Below are 19,853 nucleotides of genomic sequence, written 5' to 3'. Positions count from 1 at the left end.
TAACGACTTTATATCTAACTTAACTATGCAAACAAAGGTTAATTGTAGTAAAAACCATTGATAATCCATGTGGTCTATCAAATCATGTTTTCTTTGGATGTAATGACATTGAAAGCCAGGTATAGACACATTGAAAATAAGAATAATTGATCTGAAAAATGGCTTCCACATTCCCTAGCTTTTCCTTCCTCCTGACACCAATCTGTATACTAGATGGTTTCATGCTTCCCAGGTCCCTTGTCTCATTTTGTAAATGAGAAAATTTCCATTTTAGTATGCACACATAAAATTGATAATTAAAATGATTTAAATAACTTGGTGTTTTGTAAGTTAGAGAAGAACAGCTTTATTTCACCCTGGCATAAATGTAAATTGCATGTGTGTTGTTATGTGTATTTTGATATAAGGCTTTACATTTGCAACAGGTTCTGACCATTAACCTGTATGTCTTCTGTCTGTAAAATGGTTAATTCAAATGGTGCAAAAATGGACAGATAACCTGAAATGCTAAATATATGAAAACTTCAGTTAATAATTACTGCAAATGAACCATCAAATAGAAGAGTTGCAAAGAAAGCTTAGTGTAGTTCTCAGGCCTTTCCCCTAGTGAAGAAGTCTCTTGGGTAACACCTTTATAGGTGATAAGCCACCTTTGTTGGACGGCTCTTCTATTTTTTTTTTTTTTAACTCTTAATTGATGTGTCATATTGGGGTGAAATCTGTCTCCAGTAGCTTCCATTCATTAGATCTAGATCTTCCCTTTGGTGAAATGGTATGTCTTTCTTTGATGAGACAGATATTTAAAGACAGCTATCTTGTCCCCTCCAAGGCTCCTCCCTCTCCTTGTTGAATATTTCTAGTCCCTGATGTTTAGATTTCTCTTGGTCTTCGAGAGTGCCAGAGTTCCCAATGGGTGCTCAATGGGACAATAGCACCTCATAATGCTCAATGAAGAAAAAAGAATAAAAAGCTTCTGAGGTCAAATGCATTTGAAAATCCTATCTGTTAGACCATTCTCTAGGAGATTCACAATGCACATCAGAATATTAAAGTCTTAAAAAAAGCTTTAGAGTAAAGAAACCTAGTTTTCCTCAAAATTATTTGACTATGAAATCTTTTCCTTTGGGTGTATAATACTTAATACTCCTGAAACACTGTTTCAGCCAGATGGACTTTAATAAGTGCTGATCTTATTTTAAGAGCAGTAATCCAAGGCAGAAAAATCTGTGTTCCTTTCTCAGCTCGAACACTCACTAGCTATTTGTCTATGGGTAGATTTTTGTTTGTTTGTTTAAATCTCAATCGAGTGGTTTCATTTATAAAATAAGTATACTAAGTTTTGGGAGTTTTTTTGTTTGTTTTTGTCAGAGAAAGAACCTGGCATACTACATTGTATTTTTTAATACTAAATAATGATGGTGTCTTTTAAAATTAAGTGATGAGAGGGGTCGCCTGGATGGCTCAGTCTGTTGAGCATCTGCCTTAGGGTCCTGGGATGGAGCCCTATGTAGTTGGGTTCTGAGCGGGGAGTCTGCTTCTCCCTCTCCTTCTGCCCCTGCCCCTGCCCCTGCTCATGCTCTCTCTCTCTCAAATAAATAGATAAAATTAAAAAAAATAAGATTAAGTGATGAGAATTAAAAATTATACTCCAAATATTATTTAATTATATTGCCATAACTAACCAATATTTTAGTTGTAATTTTCTTTTTCTGTTTGTTTCCACTCTTGGACTGTGAGCTCATTAAAGAAAAGATAGTGTCTTAAATATTTTTTTAATATTCAGCACTAATTTGTTTGATACAAATTAAAATTTTGAAATTATTTTTACCCATGATTGGGATAATATTCTATTAACATATATTAAAATACTTGAATTATCTCCATTTTTGGTCATTCACAATATTTATGCATACAGAATTTATAGTTGGTTATTTCATATCCCAAGTGTTTTTTACAGGAACTATTGGTATACCAGGTCTCTATCCTCTGGAGTATACTTACTGATTGTTTGAATCTAAATACAGACCTTACATTGATCACAATTTAAAATCCTAACTTTTATTTAACTCTATTGTTGTATATGCTCATGATATTTTTAAATGTTATCCACTGAACTAGCCATCCGTTTCACTTTCTTTTACATCTATTCCCTAAGTATGTGAATTGCATAATTTAAGACATAATAAACATGATGAAAATAAAGGACTACTAGAAGAGACTCTTGATAATAATTTATAGATTGATTCCTGATGAACTCATGCTGATTTGTATGAATAATACATTTGGGAATATTTATGGGTGTTGATGCTTAGCTTATTGGATTTCACAGTTATGAAAATTTCAATTTCTTCAAACGATGGGACATTTGTTTATTTTGAAACTTTGCTATTTCTCTAATTATACCTGGTTTGAAAAATACTGCTCTCAGTGTTTCTATAACTACATCTGCATGCTTTTTCAGTACTCTTGAGTATAATTTGGCTAAGTCTTTACTTATTTTAACATGTGTTTAGATCTATTCTAAGATCCAAGATTTCCTAATATCCTTGATATTTTCCCTAAATCTTTGAGAAATGATTTCTAAAATCTTAAGTACTCTCTTGGCTTGCCATTCTAAACTCTAGGATGGTATAGATTGCATAGGTTGTTATCCAATTTACTGACTAGCATTTATAAAAGTTCAATTCAGTAAATTCGATTCCATATTAATTCAGTTCTCTTAAGTTGACATTCTTGAAATCCATCACGTATTGTTGCTGAATCATCCTGTAGGCTTATGCTATACTTACTATTTTCTGTGGGTTTTGTTTTTGCTAGTGTGTTTAGGCTTTTTCCTAGTTATCTTTTTCAATCTCTGAAACATGCAAACTCACGCATGTATACCCTACATTTCAATTTTGTATACTATTGATCAGCTGAGAGAATCTCTGGCAAAATTCATTCCTTGTCTTTGAAATAGACATTCATCCATTACTAGTGGTTTATTAATCCACAGTGTGAGAAAATGCCCTGTCTTTGTCATACGTTCAGGATTCACTTTTTGCACTCTACTTTTTGTTCCAAAGAAATATATAAATATATTTAAGGGATGGATGATATAGAAACAGTATATGTGCCTCTTAGAATATTTCAGGTTTCTATGTGGGATTTCAGCCACCATAGACATAGTGATGTGTAGCAATAACAGCATGGACTTTGGAATTTCCCTATGGGGAGATTGCTGTATATCTTAGGATTTCAGTTTACAAATATGAAATAAGTATTACAGAACAATAAAAGTGTTTCAGATGATTTGGGAAGAACTAGTGCTTATCACAGTGCAAAGACCATAGTTGATACTTTATAAATACATTGGTCAATATATACTCATATAGCTCAGTCGGAGCATCTATTTTGCTAGGGTTTAGAGGATTGTATGCATAGGGGAACCAAAAGTAGGTGGTTATTATAGTAACAAAAGCTACCATTTACTGATAACCTATTTTTATGTAAAGATAAAGTAAGTAATATGATGCCAGGTGCCTTTACTTAATAAAATATCCCCTGATCTTTGATTCATAAAAAAGGAATTGGTACATTTTTAAGTTTAATAATGAAATGAATATCACCCAACTTAACAGCAACACCATGGAAGCTATCTCTGAACTTGTCCCTGAAAGCAAATGTTAAATAAGTAATCAAGCTCTTCTTTGAAATACAGCTGAAGAGTGATGGAGATGGGAGACTAGTTATTTATGAATTATACAGAAATATCAGAGATGTAGACAAATTGGACAAAGATTCACATGTAAGTGTTTAATACAGTATTGTTTGCAATCACATAAATTGAGGACATTTCAGTGTTAAACAGAAGATAAATTATCACACTTCATTTTATGGAAAATGGAGATACTGTACTTTATATAACAAGTAGAAATTGTGTTTTAAAAATATTTGATAACACTGAAAGGTTCTCAGACTATAACATTAATTGACTAAAGTATGAGGCATAATTATACCAATTTTAAATAAATTCATATAGAAAACAGATCAAAAGGAAGCACTAAGTGTTTATTGAAGACTGGTGGGTTTGAAATTTTAATTCTTACCCCGCTGTGTACTTGATAAATTTTTATAGCCAACATTATTTTTATAATCAGAAACAAGTATAATTATAGTTGAGACAGAGACGATAATGAAACAACTTCATGCTACACATTTCTTTACAAAATAGCCTTCCTAGCTTCTTGAGGTAGAGGTGGGCAAAAACCAAACCAAAATGAAACTAAACAAAACACTAGCATTTAGCAATAAGTGGCCCTTATTTTTAATAAGCCATAGAAGGCATCTTTTTTTCCCACAGAAAATGAAGAAAGATAAGTCTCTCTCTCTCTCTCTCTCTCTATATATATCTTTTCTTTCCTTTATACTGTGGGAAGTTATTGTGCCAACTGGGAGCCTTGACTTTAGCTCTCTGAAAGTGAGGAGGAACAGATTAAAAATACTTCATTTATATATCATGTCATCACAGTTAAAACAGAAAGAATTTCAGTTTTAAAAAATACTTTTGAACTGGGTTTTATATGTAAATGATGAATCACTAAATTCTACTCCTGAAACCAATATTACACTATATGTTCACTAGCTAGAATTTAAATAAAAACTAAAAAAAAGTACTTTTGAAATCCAATTATTATTATGTTTTGTTTAGTATTGATTGTCTATGGCTTCCTATATTTCTTAAGAACTAAAATGGAAGTAGGAAAAGAAGCTAGTACTTCTGGCCATTTTCAAGGCTAGGGTGACCTCTTAAAGTTTCTGTGTAAAACTTCTATCTTCAGACTTGTGGGTTTTATTTTACTTAGTGTTTTGAATAAAACTCAGAAACAATTGAAATGTCAGTGCAGACTGCATTCTTGAATACAATGCATTCAACAATGTGTGTATATATATATATATATATATATATATATATATCTCACATACATAAAGCTCACTTTCCCTAATGTTCTTATCGAGGAGTGTTGTAGTGGGGATTCTCAAGGTAACTCAGACTGATGTTTTATAGATACGTTTTATATTCAAGACACTGTCTAATCCATTAACCATCTAATATATGAATTTTTTGGCAGTGTTTAGGTAATGAAAAATTTTTAAAAGACCCATTTTATCATCTCTTTCACATGTATTTATCTTAGCAAGACTTAAAAGCCTTAAAATAATATATTCTAGTTCTACCATCTCCCACCTCCCCCATTTATTCCCACTCATATTTAAATGTGTGCGATTTAAAGGAGTGTTCTGATATTTATCCAGATTTTTATTTTTCTTGGTAAAAAGTTAACACACTTTGCATCATTTCACTTATTTAATCTTTTCATATAAGGCTTACAGCCCCAAATTCTATATAGAAGGCATTGCTCTTCAGTCACACCTCATATATCTAGCATTATTGGGAAATGAGGTTTCCACATGATTGAATTTTCCAGATAATTCAGCTGAGGTCGGCATGCTTTTTCTGAGCACCTACCATGTAGCAAGCACAAGGGACATAAGGCCGAGTAAATAAAATCTCAAAAGCTCATAGCCTGAGGGCTAGGGGCTGTGGTGGGCCTGCCTCACACAGACTTTAATAACTATAATACAATGTGCTAAGCACTATGATGTAAGTATGCACTAAGTGTTGTGGAAACACAAATGAAGGGGAAATTAATTCTTCATGTGGGAAGGTGAGGGACCTTCAGGGAAGCCACTGAGAGGAGTGCACCCTTGAGTTGGGCCTTTCAAGATGAGTAGGAATTTTCTATAGCCAGAGGGAGAGAGATTGAGAGGGAGGAGAAGAGAGAGGGGCAGGGAGAGACAGAGAAACAGAGAGAGGGTTGTGTCCTAGAAGAAATATTCCTGAGTATTAAAATGTTTAAATGTATAAGGAATTAAATAATACAAGTAAAACTATCAATGCCAATATTACTATTACTAAGGATAGCAGCCAGGGCTTATCCAATTAATGGGCACTCACCATGTGTCTGGCACTGTGCTGAGTGCTGTACTTGAATTAATTTTTCACATATATGTGCACGCATATGCACATGTATATGCATGCATGTGCACATGTATATGCACATATATGCACATGTATGTGCCCATGTATGTATACATTGCTATGCAGAATTCAACCTTTTCCTAATGTTCTGCTATGAATATAAATTTTTGTACTCCATTGTAAAAACATTTTAAGTTAGCCTGCTTGATGTCATTAGCCACCTTCACTACTTGGATATATTTAGTTAAGCTGTCATCTTTCCAGTTCACAGTCAGCTTCATATTTACATCATCTCCCCCATCCTGCTTCGCTAAGATTTGTGATTCTTCTGTGGACATACTTCAGAATCTACACTGACAATTTCCACTCAGGAAGATTTCATGGGCTCTTGAGAGCAGTATGGCAGAACAGGATGCTCCATGGTTGATGTCGTTTTCTCCATACAGGATAGGACACAAGCATAGCTTGAGTCGCCGCAGTGTGCGAGGATTCGTGCTCCCTTTCAGGGGTTCTCAACTAGGGCAATGTGGGCCCCAGGGAACATTTCACAATGTCTGGAGACATGTTTGACTGCCACAGTTGGTGAGGGTGGGAGGATGGAGTGCTAGTGGAGTCTAGTGAGTAGAAATGCTGGAGTAGTGGGAGAAGTGATAAAACCTTCTACAATGGACAGGACAGCTCCTCCGCACCATAAAGAATGACCTTTATGTCCATAATGTTGAGGTTGAGAAACCCTGTTCTATTTAAAAGTTTAAGTTGTAAATATACAAATGGGACTAAAGTACCGGTCAGTCAACTTCTCTTTGACTAATTTCGTATTTTGCGCCCTACGCGTCATGGCACGGAAGAGCTTTTCGAGTCCTAAGGGCTCTGGGTGCATGGCTCATTGATTAGGAGGCATTAAAAGTGGTTGGACTATCTGTGTAATAATCTTACTTCTTTGTTTCTTGTTGAATGAGGGGGCCTCCTGTGTGTGTGTATATATATCCAGTAGCACATGTTTAGATTCTCTGCAGGGGAAAAATATGGGATGATGTAATGCCAGGAAACCTGTTAAACATTAACAATATCTTGGCAATTAAAAAAAAAAAACAACTCTGCTGAGAGAAAACTGAATTTTCATAGTGGGAATTCAACTTGTTTTTCTATTTTCACATGCTTGTCATTCAATTTCATCTAATATTACTATTTCACCACTTTACCTCTGTACCCTTAGAATATAAATACAGCATTGAGTCAGATATTCTGAAAATTGATGCTCCATGAGATTCATAGAATTTTATTATTTCACATTTGTTTTGGTAGAAAAAAAATCAGTTGAAAATATCAGTCAGCTAACAGAGTCAAATTCTAATACTTGTAAATGCTGCTCCTGAGAGGAACTTTTGACAAAAATTCCAGAGAATATAATTTATTCATTTGTTGTCCCTTGTTAATGTGTTCCATACTAGAGTTGTACATTGGGTTCCTTAAGTGGTATTGTGGTATTTATGTCAAATGCCCAGAGAAAGATGTATGCTCTGTCCTTGGGTGGCCATCATTACATTTTTATTGGACTTGATAAGCTATTCAAAGGCAAAGGGTGATGGAAGGAGGTGAAATACTTATAATAGTAGAAATTTTGGAAAGACTGGAGAAGTCCTGTGTACTGTAAGGTTCATGCCTTATGGAAGAAGAGTAATGCCACTTTTCCTCCAAAGTGTGTCTTCCAGACAATTTCTTTCTTTCTTTTTTTCTTTTTTTAAGATTTTATTTATTTATTTGGCAGAGAGACAGACACGGAGAGAGAGCGAACACAAGCACGGGGAGTGGGAGAAGGAGAAGGAGGCTTCCCGCTGAGCAGGGAGCCCGATGCGGGGCTCAATCCCATGACCTTTGGACAATGACCTGAGCCGAAGGCAGACACTTAATGACTGAGCCACCCAGGCACCCCTTCCAGACAATTTCTGAAAGCTTTTCTTGACCAGGTTTAGTGCTTGGTGGTTAGATTATAGAATGATTATGCTCTTGGTTAACTATTTCTTCTCTCTCTCTATTATATAATATATAATGTATGTGTATATACACATACACATTCATAAATAAATATAACTGAAACCATAACAATCTGAAGAATATTTCTCCTTCATTATCTCTTATTGTTGATTATATAAATAATTTTACTTCCTTTTGGTAAGTTTTCAACTTAATTTTTTCCCTCTAACCAATTTAGGGACAAAGGTTCATTATGGATTATATGCATCAATAAATGTTACTAAAGTTAAAGAGAATGAATTAATACCTATATCCAAAATTTATAAACACAGGTTAGTTAAAGAACTTTTGCAGTAATAATTGCATAAATCACTTCTGATCCTAATTATGCCATCAAGCATAATACATACAACTTATTATATACATACTTACATGCAATAAATTTGTTTTGGTAAGAAAATAGCAATTGTAATTTGCATAGCATTTTTTATTTGTGTATCCTTTCATCCCTGCAATATATATATATATATATATTTTTTTTTTTTTTTTTTTTTAAAGATTTTATTTATTTGACAGAGAGAGACACAGCAAGAGAGGGAACACAAGCAGGGACAGTGGGAGTGGGAGAGGGAGAAGCAGGCTCCCAGCTGAGCAGGGAGCCCGATGCGGGGCTCGATCCCAGGCCCCTGGGATCATGACCTGAGCCGAAGGCAGACGCTTAACGACTGAGCAACCCAGGCGCCCCCCTGCAATATATTTTTGAGATAGATATTATTTTAATCTTTACTTAAAGAAGAAAAAACAAGCTCAGAAAGATGACTTAAAGGGCATAATTATTCTAATCAAAGCTGACATATAGCAAGTCATTGTTGAAATTAAGCAGATACCAATCCCACCTACAACAATGATTCTTTGCTTTATAAAGGTAGACTTATAATGAAGATCATTATAACTTTGCTTTAAATCCTCTCACTTTATTATATTTATTCACCCCTCAACTTCTGCAATTTGATTCTCATAATTCCATTCTACTGATCATCCATCAACATCATCCACCAACACCCTCCTTGTTATGAAATCTTATGGACACTTTTTCATTCTTTGATACTACCTCCCACCTCCTGCTTAATATGTGAAATATCCCAACTAGAGAACTGTATTAGTTTGCAAAAGCTGCTGTAACAACTTACCAAAAAGTTGAATGGCTTAATTCAACAGAAACTGGTTTTCTAACAGTTTTAGAGGCCAGAAGTCCAAAGTCAAGGTTCTGCTAGGGCCACATTCCTTCCAAAACCTCTAAGAGAGGCTCCTTTCCTGATAGCCCCAGATGTTTCTTGGCTTGTATCAACATAATTTCCATCTCTGCTTTTGTCTTTGTATAGCTATCTTCCTTCCGAATGTGTCTATCTACGTCTCTTCTTATAAGGAGAGCAGCCATACTGGAATAGCCCCCACCCTCATGACCAAATCTCAACTTGATTACACTGTAAAGACCCCATTTTCAATAAGATCATATTTATAGGTGCCCAGGATTAAGACTTCAACATATCATTTTGAAGGACACAATTCAATGCATACCAGGGAATATGTCAGTTAGTGTTGGATAAGAGAAATAGAATCATGTGAGTGATATGGAATAAAGGACTTATTAGAGTGATTTGTCTTTCTGCAATTTGGGACCTGGTTAAGAGTTCCTATGAGGCTGTTGCTTCTGCATCTGGTGGTGATGGGTCTGAAGTTTGTAGCACAGGCGACTGGGAAGGGAAATGGATAGGAAGTAGGAGAGCATGAGGAGAACTAACAGCTGGGAGGATAAGCTGGAACTCCAAGGACATATTGGAAACCATTCTACTCAGAAAGTCCCAACTTCAGTGATGTGAGTGACCTGCAGGGTAAGCTGGTAAACTTCACCATGAGCTCCACATACCCCTTGCTTAGGATGTGAAGGTGAAGAGGATGACCTGGCAGGAGGAACTGTGGGCCAGGATTTGGAGAAACCAGTGTTACTGAGATCCAGTGGAAGCTGGAAGAGCAGCAGACCCAGCTGTTCCCCACAATAAGGTGAGCCAGCAGATCAGCGGCAATGCATGTGAGCAGGAGGAAAACCTGGCACTTTACCAGTCTTCCAAGCATAAACTTGGCTGCTGCTTCACTTCAACTCCTGCACAAATTTCTTGTATGGCTAACCATTACACAGAACCAAACAGGGGAGAGAATTCTGGGAGTCTGGGTTTCAGTTTAGCTGGTTTGACAAAGTATAAAGCCACAGCAGTCCATCTTTGTCAAACTGACACCAACACATACATTTTATAAACATTCATACTTTTCCAAAAAATATAATAGGAAAATCATTCTCCGATTTTTTAACCATCTTTGGAAGTTGTTCAGTCCTTTTCTAGCTGGGTCACATTGCCCCTTTAATATCCTGTCACTTCAATATGAAATATGAGGTTAGCTACCATCAAAACTGCTTATAGTAGGTGATAGGCAGATGGGGAAGGGAAAAAAAGAATTGGTTCATAGGAGTACAAATACATTAATATCAAAATAAGAAAGTAATACTCATAACTGTTACAACCCTCACTTCTGTAACTGGTCACATGGTTGTAGCTGGTCTTTATAACTTCCTTCTTCTGCTATACAAACCATATCCTTTTTGTTTTCACTAAGCATAAGGTCAGTCATTGGTCCTTACTTATTAAGGTAAATGAAATATTCATTCTTGAAGTGTCTGGGCCATTAGGAGTAATGCCTGCATCGAGCTGTAGTTTTCCACTGACTTTTATCATAGGACATGGGAGTACTTAGGGGTGTTCCAGGTGATGTCTTATATTTCAGACATGATCCTTTCCCATACTGTGGTAGAATCAACTTAGTTTCCTCTTGATACTTAGGATTGATCAACCTGCATACTATAGCAGCTCTTTATCAGCTTGTTGATTCACTGGCCTGAGGAGCCCAAAGTGCCCACGTGGATATCTCAATTTCTAACTTAATGGAACCACTGCTAAGGCTACTAATGGTACCATTCTACTATTGGGAACGAAGAGCTCTGGACCAACAGAGCCCAACATTTTGGGGCCAAGCAGCAAAAATTTTGCTCATTGGATCAGGAAGAGCGAGTAAGAAGAGCCACTCCTGTTTCCACCTCTGGATTTCTAGACTCATGAGAGAGGGCTATGAGAGAAATAGTCCTATACTGGTTGCTGATATAGAGCATATAAAGCTTCCTGAGGATATTAGTCCATTTGCACAAGATACTGACAACCAACTGGTGGCATAACTGAGTCTTCAAAGAGGCCATTTCCTTGTCCTATCAGGCCATCTGCTACAAGGTGATGGGTAACATGGTGAGACAAAAGAATTCCATAAGCCTGAGTCCATTCTGTACTTCATTTGCTGTTAAATGAGCTTTTTGATCAGAAGCAGCGTTAAAATTCCATGACAGCAAATAAGGCATTCTATAATTTCATGGGTATTGATTTTAGCAGAAACCTTATGGGCAGAGAAGGAAAATTCATATCCACAGTACCTATTCCAGTGAGAACAAATACTTCCCTTCTATGATGTAAGTGGCTCAATATAATTGACCAAATACAAGGTAGCTGTCTAATTCCTCTGGGGAATGATACCGTAAGGATTTAGTATAGGGATTTGACCTTATGCAATTGTGGAAGGTAGTTAAGCAGTCTATGTAGGCTGTTGCTCTACATTTGATGCTAAGCTTAAGGTCCTCAGAGAAGACTGGAAGAAAAGATGGGTGAGTTGGGGAAAAGAAGGGCAAAGTAGAACCTGTGAGGATGATCTGGAAGCCATGAGGACAAATTGGAACCTATCTTCACGCCTCCAGTTTCTTTTTTTTTTTTTTTTAATATTTTATTTATTTATTTGACAGAGAGAGAAAGAGATAGCAAGAGCAGGAACACAAGCAGGGGGAGTGGGAGAGGGAGAAGCAGGCCTCCCGCGGAGCAGGGAGCCCGATGCGGGGCTCGATCCCAGGCCCCTGGGATCATGACCTGAGCCGAAGGCAGACGTTTAATGACTGAACCACCCAGGTGCCCCCAAACCTCCAATTTCAATGATGCAGATGATTTCCTTGCTACCAAATCTTTCCTCATAGATGTGTCCACATGCCTGACCCTGAATTCAGAGAAACTGGACAAGGAGATTCAGTGGGATCTGAAGGAGCTGCAGGCTCAGCTGCTGCCCCACACCAAAAAGGTGAACCAGCAGATCTCGACAGTATGCCTAAGTTGTAATAACACTTGAACATATGGAAGTCTTCCAAGCATAAATATGGCTACTGCTTCACTTTCACTTTCCAAATCTTACCTAAATTTATTTTGTGGCCAACCCTACTCCAGAACCTTACAGGGTAGTTCCAGTTTAGTTAAACTGATATAGTGTAAAATCCATACTGAGAGTCAATAAATGTTAAATTGAAAGAGTGAGTAAATGAATGGATGGATGAATAAATTTACAAAATGTCTCAGGTCACTCCTTGGCTCCAGTTCTACCATCTTGTTTTAGGCTGGTGGCTCAGCTCGACATTTTGGCATTCCAGTCCAAAAACCAGTGATCTTTTGGTATAAGGAGAACAGTCAAAATATAGTTTGGGACTCAACGAGCTGCCATAATATAAGGGAAAGAGTTCTGAAAATGAAATATGGAGAACTGAGATATGGTCTCCCAATTAGCTCAGTAACCATAAGAAATAATTTGATCTCTCTTTAAATTTTCTCATCAATAAAATAACAGTTTGGTTAAGTAATTTATATCCCACTTAGTTTTAGTATTCTTTGATCAATTTTAGTCACCTTCAGAGGTAGAATCCCAGACTAGCTAATTTCACATCGGACATTTTTCGTCATAGTTTTTATTTAGTTTTAAAATGAGAACACACCCTTTAGTCAGCTATTTACACAGTAGAGAAAGTTAACCTTCAAAACTGCATGCATACTGGGCATGTTTGCATACTGTATATGCCTGATTATATGGAGAACATATAATCATGATATGATCATATAAAAATGATATCTGCCTTACCCAAGTAAAAGATCCAAAAAATTAGAGGGAGAAATTGAGTATTTATATAATGGATCTTTTTTTATAAACACGGCTATATAATGAACACAAATAATACAAAAAATTTACTCATATAATTATGTGTATATATTTTAATCATGTCATATAGAATATTTATATAGTGATATTCCTTGTTTTACTGTCAAAATACATATGTGAAACTTTCAAGCTTTTTACATGCATGTTTGACATCATGTCTATTGCTGTATTTTGAGTCATATATCACAATACTACAAACCACATCATCTTCAGGTTCATCTTTGTCTGAAAAATAGCATTTTTTCAATCTGCGTATGATACTGTTATTGGAAATACCGTGTTATCAAAAGCACCAGTATGTACACATTTTTTCTGTTATTGTTGTTTGTTTTTAAACTTTTCTAGATGGATAAATGTTATATCCACAATGCGACTTTTGACTCTATGCTTATATAAGTGATTTTTAAGAGCGTGACTTACAAAGACAGCCAATTATGGGATTTTTCAAAACAACACACCCAGGAAGAGTTACTGAATTTCCTTGTGTGTCTTCTTTTTCTCCACCCCCTCCTTATCCTTTCCTCCCTGCACTCACTCTCATTCTGCTCCTTCCCTTATGGTTCCTCTCCTTTCTCCTTTAGTTGTAACCAATTCTATTGCTAACATCTCTAAGCATCCCCAAATAACCTTGACTCAGGTCGTTTGATCATAATATGCCTCCCCAAATAATACTTTCCCAAACTTCACAGGTCAAAATTAAGCAATTTAGAGCCATCTGTGTTATGACACATCATGTAAAAATTCACCTATAATTTGCTTCTCATTTAGATAGATACTCAGATTATATTACATTTGGTCTTTACAAAATCTTTTAAGGCAGGGGTTACCATACTATATTTTAAACATTATGGAAACTGAGACTGAGGACTTCCTTAATTATTCAAGCTCTGTCTGATCCCCAAATCCTTTTTATCATTACATTACATTGATATTTACATAAAGGTGGTAAGATAAATTTTAGCTCTCCTGCTGTCACATTCTTAAATATGTAACTTCAATTTTCTCATTCCATCAATCTATATTTTTGAGTTGTAAGTATGATGACAATTCAAAGTTTGTTGAATTTTGGCTCCTGCTGTTTAGTCCTTAGTGAAATACCCATGCTTCCTACCCTTCTAGTATTTTCAGACTCCTAAGGCACGTATACAAAACTCTTTCCTCTCCCAGTAAAATGTAAAGCACCTTTCCAAATCAGTATCTACAGTCCACCAATTTCCCATGACTAGACATATTTAAGCCTCTCTGGTCATGATTAAAGTAAGATCTGTGCAAATGTGTTTGTACCAAACTCTAAATGTGTGTATGTATGTATCTATCTATATACATATTATTTACCTTTGAGTAACTATTTTTAATATATTTATATATTTCACATGCAAGAAGTGTATATGTATGCTACAAATCTTTTATCTATTAAATATAACTGTATTTAACAACTGCATGATGATTTCATTTAGCTGCATAAGAAATTATTATGCTGATTTATATCATAGTCTAGACAAATATTCAAATTCTTTCTGAAAAAGAAAGATACAAATTTTAGTGATTATGAATTATTTTAATCTATATAAGTTTACTTTCACATATTTGTTTTTGAAAACATTTCAATGTTGATAATTGCTATAATGTAAATAAACACAGAACATTCACATCCAGGATAATTTCTGCCTGTAAAAAAATATTTTAAAATAGTGTTATGGGTTGAATTGTACTCCCCTCTCTCCCCCAATCCATATATTGAAGTCTGAGCCTCCAGGATCTCAGCATGTGACCTTATTTGGAGATAGGGTCTCTAAAGAGATAATTAAATTAAAATGAGGCAATTAGGGTGTCCTTATAAAAAGGGAAATTTGGACACAGAGACACACACAGAGGGAAGATTATATGAAAGACACAAGGAAAAGATGACCAACTACAAGAGAAGGAGACAGGCCTAGAACAGATACTTCCCTCATAGCTCTCAAAGGAACCAGCCCTACCAACACCTTGATTTGGACTTCCATCCTCCAGAACTGAGACAATAAATTTCTGTTGTTTAAGCCACCCAGTCTATGGTACTTTGTTATGGCAGCCTTAGAAAGCTAACACAATACCATTGTGAAATATTTGCTTATACACATCCATGTAAATGGACTTTATTGCCTTTGCTGGAATGCAGATTTTAATTTTAGTTTCATTATTATGATTATAAACAATATACAGAAATTTTATTATGGATTTATTTCTGCTACAAATATATTTTTCTGCATATATATTTTCTCTCTACTGCATTCCTTTTAAATGAATTAATATTTTTAAATAACTTTTATTAGATATTTCAAGAATTTCAATAAAAATGTCAGGTAAAAATAGTAAGATGGGGCAACATTAACAGGTTTATTTTATACTGTTTGTAGGACATAGTATTTCTACTATTTCCAGTGATTTAAGTTCCATTTTTAGCGGAGTGATTTTGTACTTCAAAAGAAATCGCATCTAATTTTCTACAGAACGGGTAGGGATTTATTTTTAAGAGACTGCTATGAAAGGTATTACATGAGTGAAAGTTGCAGAATTGTTACCATTGTGTTGATTAATAATAGACTTGATTCTTCCAAAGTGTATTCTGTTGTCTGTAGGTAATGCAGAAGAGCTTCTAGAAAAGGAGAGAGGAAAAATTAAAGAATAGCAATTATCAGTCAAAAATAAAATAGCTTTGCTCAGGAATAGGAACCCATGGAGCTTATGCCAGCAATTGAAACTTCAAAATTTTTCAGAGGGGTAACTAGAAATATATGGATTTTTCAAACCCTACCATCTGCCTTGATTTACCTTCCAATGAATTGAAAGTTGCATCTCTGAAATTCAGATATTTAGGGCTTGCTTGAATCCTCTGGCTGATGCTTTTTCTAAATATAGCCATTAAAATTGAAACCATTTTCTTCACAGACATGCTTGAAAATTTGGGTATTTGAATGTGGATAGTTTGGGGATATTTTTCTGGAAAAATAGCATAATTTAAAAATAATAGAAAATATTACCTGGATAACTACCTAAAGACATTTGTTACTTAGTGGAAATTGTTCTCAAATTTTACCTCTTTGTTCTTTTTTGTTCTTCAAATGTTTGTTTATTTCATGCCAAGGTAGTGGCATTATAAACTCTGCAGAACTTACTAGAGCATTTATGCCATATTTCAAATTGAAAGCAGGCTTGACAGCAGGGTAGGACTTGAGTATTTCCCAAGCTACAGGGTGACTCCTTCTGTTTCAGAAGTCGATAATGTGATTAAATTATTCCAGTAGTATAGCTTCAAAGATACTCACCAAATATCTCAAGAATTTAAGGATAATTTGTATTTTCTCAGATTCTGTTTACTTGATGAGTTTTCCAAGTTAGGAAGAAGAGGGAGAATTGGATTGATATCCCATCACACTATGAATATAATGGGTCCTTAAAATCCAAGTGAGAACTAGTGGAATATTTTCATTGCATTGTAGTATATGTTTGCCATATGTCTTCGGTATCTCAAACTGAGTCCCGTATTAGATATGAAAAGATGTCTGTACCCCTCCTTTTGGTAAACATTATGATTAAATTGTGAAAGAGAATGAAAGTTGCATCCTTGGGACTAGAGTAGCTGGATGATTTAAATAATCATAATTTTAACTTTTATTTTAATGAAATAAATCAAGTTGAAATTTTAACTTCTCTAGGTTAGTGAAAGAATGAATTTTATTTTATTTTAACTTCTCTAGGTTAGTGAAAAAATGAAATAAATCAAGTTGAAATAAAAAAAATGAAGATGCAGCTTCTAAAACATTGAGAATCTTCACTTCTGTTAAAAATAATTAAAATCTTCAATGATGATAGAGTGTTTTTCTTAAGAAATAATATATATACATAATTGGGTTTTACTCAAAATTTGCTTTTTACATTTTGTAAGCCACCTTTGAAGTGACTTGTGTGATGCAACTAGATGGCAAATGCAGAACGGTATTTAACATGGCTGATTATGACATAGCTTTGCCTTTCCTCATATAAATAATATGTTCTTACCCAGATTCAGCCCAGGATCAAATGTCATAAAAATGCATAATAGTATATTTCTATGCTACTTTGAAAAAGAGCTGTTGTAAGGATGAAATGTCCGACATACGTAACTTTTAGATCAGAGGCTGCCTGTAGTAAGGAAATAATAAATAAAAAGCAGTTCACTATAATTCAACAAATGTTCATACATTTGGAAATTTAATTGCTAAAGTTAAGATTGGTAAATGTTAATCACAGTGACACTGTGGAGAGTATTCCAAAACATACACTTTCATAATCATAGCCATTATTGTCCCCAGGGGTCTCATGCATGCAGAAGATGTTAAAGCAAGTCAGGGAGCATCTGCTGCTCCATTCATGGGATTCATCCTTTAATCCAATGGTGCAGTCTGAGAGCCTCTCTTGGCCTTTGGTATCCATAAAATAATTATATAATCAAAATGGAAAATGAAATAAAAAATAAAAATATATATTATATAATGGAAAAAAAACCCAAGTATAATGAAAATGAAAAATAAGGGACAACTATCTCTAAAGCAGATGCTTGCATCACATCCTGCCCATCCCTGCTCCGTTCCTTCGTTCCTTCGACAATCCACATTCATCCAAATTAGAGTAGCTACTTTCCCTTCCAATTCTACCCAGTTTAACCCTTGCTAGTGTACTTGCCAGGGAAGGCTACTTACTGACAGGGGTTTCCGGGAACGCTGATTATCAGAGCCCAAATCCAGACCACTAAGTCAGTTCGTAAAGGCCAGCGAAGAGCAGGAAAATGGAAATTACTTTCAGCTATTACTAATCTGCACCAGATTTGGGTTGGAGGCCAACAATAAAAGGCTCTGTATCTTATTACTCATCACTTGAGTCCCTTGTTCCCCTTGTTCTTTAATTAACTTTTGTTATTTTTTTAACTTTTGTTATTTTAAAGAGTGCTTTTGGAATGTTTTCACTTAAGGATAGGAAATGATGATCTTTGTTCACACTTTTAACTTTTTTGTTGTTGTTCTGTTTCTCCTTAGGGATGCAGATCTGTTCCTGTTAGACACAAGGAAAGCCCAAGCTTTAGATGTGGGTTGGCTTGTCTTTGATATCACTGTGACCAGCAATCATTGGGTAATTAATCCACAGAATAATTTGGGTTTACAACTCTGTGCAGAAACAGGAGATGGTAAGCAATGAATTTCAAATATTTCTTTTGGGGCGTTAGTTTTGACACATTAAGAGTTACAGCTTTCTATATAATTTAACCAAGATAGAATAGAATGTTTTATACTTATGATGTGCAAGGTAGCACCTGCCGTAGGATAGTGCAATATATTAATTAGTTAATTGATTTGTAAACGTATTTTCCCAACACACGTTTATTTTGAGGCTCTGTAGTGGGGATGGAGTGGTAAAGAAGAATTAGATATTGTTTCTGGATCTCAAGAAGTTTTTAATCTAGTATTGAAGATGTGTACACAAACAAGTAGCACTACTGTAATATAATAATTCCAAAAGACAGCTATATACAAAGTGCTATGGATCTATGTCTTGATTATGGTAGTTATACAACTATATAGTTTGTAAGAATTTATAAGCTGTACATTGAAATAAATATTATTATTTGTAAAAGATATCTCAAAATGACTAAAAATAACAAAGATATATATATGTATATATATATTATGTATACAGTGGTGTTAGGGAAACAGGCAGAGGGGCTATTAATAATACAAAGGGAGAAGGGAAGATGGAGATAGAACAAAAGAGGCACAAAGTACTGCAGAAAGTAAACATCGTTAGGTCTTAACATATTCCAATATTTGGTCAAAGACAACAGCTCCAGAAACGCCTGTTGGGTGGGAGGGTCTGTAGGAAATCTTCATTTTGAAGAAGCTCCAGAAATTATTGGGCTCCCAAGTATTCATTGAGCACCAGTGTGTGGTATGCTTGGCTAGATGCTGGAGATAAAACGGTAAGCAAGTGCAGAAGTGACCTCGTGAGGCTTGCAGTTGAGTGAGGCTCAGGTAGTGAGCACATAGGTATATTAGTGAACGGGTGATACTGCATACTGAGAAGAGCCCAATGGATTTACAAGTATAGATCAGTGAGTGAGTCTAAACTACAGTCTTAAAGATCAGGAAGGTGTGATTAGGGGAAAAAGTCAGGGGCAGGCCCTTTCAGACAAATGCAACAGAACTGACCAAGACTGCGGTAAAAGGGGCCTTTGCACATTCTAGCAGGAGGCCAGGGAAGCCCAGACCAATTTATTCAGAATCTTGTCATCCTTTGATCACTCAAAGAGTCCAAAAATTTTATTTTATTTATTTATTTATTTATTTATTTATTTATTTATTTATTTATTTATTAAAGATTTTTATTATTTTTATTTTTTTTTATTCATGAGAGACAGAGAGAGAGAGAAAGGCAGAGGGAGAAACAGGCTCCCAAGGAGCAGGGAGCCCGATGTGGGACTTGATCCCAGGACCCTGAGATCATGACCTGAGCCGAAGGCAGACGCTCAACCATCTGAGCTACCCAGGCGCCCAGAGTCCAAAAATTTTAAATCCAAATCTGGGCTTTCAAGTCATGTAAAATTACATTTGTCATGATAAGAGGATAGAACATAATTTATTTAATGATTTATTAGTACTTTTTACATATTTAGATGTAGACCAAGTGGGCTTACATTGTGCTTTTGCATCACACCCTGCGAATG

The 19,853-nt window shown here is 35.4% G+C and overlaps 1 protein-coding gene across 1 annotated transcript in view; it reads left to right on the top strand.

The window, feature by feature from the left end:
• The window catches only part of BMP5 (bone morphogenetic protein 5), a 115,586-nt gene that overhangs the window by 57,743 nt on the left and 37,990 nt on the right, over positions 1 to 19,853 (top strand). The window contains exon 3 of the mRNA XM_045867039.2: positions 18,172 to 18,320. Within this exon, the coding sequence (XP_045722995.1) occupies positions 18,172 to 18,320 (149 nt within the window). The remainder of the gene's footprint in view (positions 1 to 18,171; positions 18,321 to 19,853) is intronic.

This window comes from Mirounga angustirostris, unplaced genomic scaffold, assembly GCF_029215605.1.
Source record: "Mirounga angustirostris isolate CCGP_5_RB_7025 unplaced genomic scaffold, mMirAng1.0.hap1 SCAF_8, whole genome shotgun sequence".
NCBI lineage: Eukaryota > Metazoa > Chordata > Mammalia > Carnivora > Phocidae > Mirounga > Mirounga angustirostris.
The sequence above is the reverse complement of the archived record's forward strand: the minus strand, read 5'-3'. Positions and strand labels throughout refer to the sequence as shown.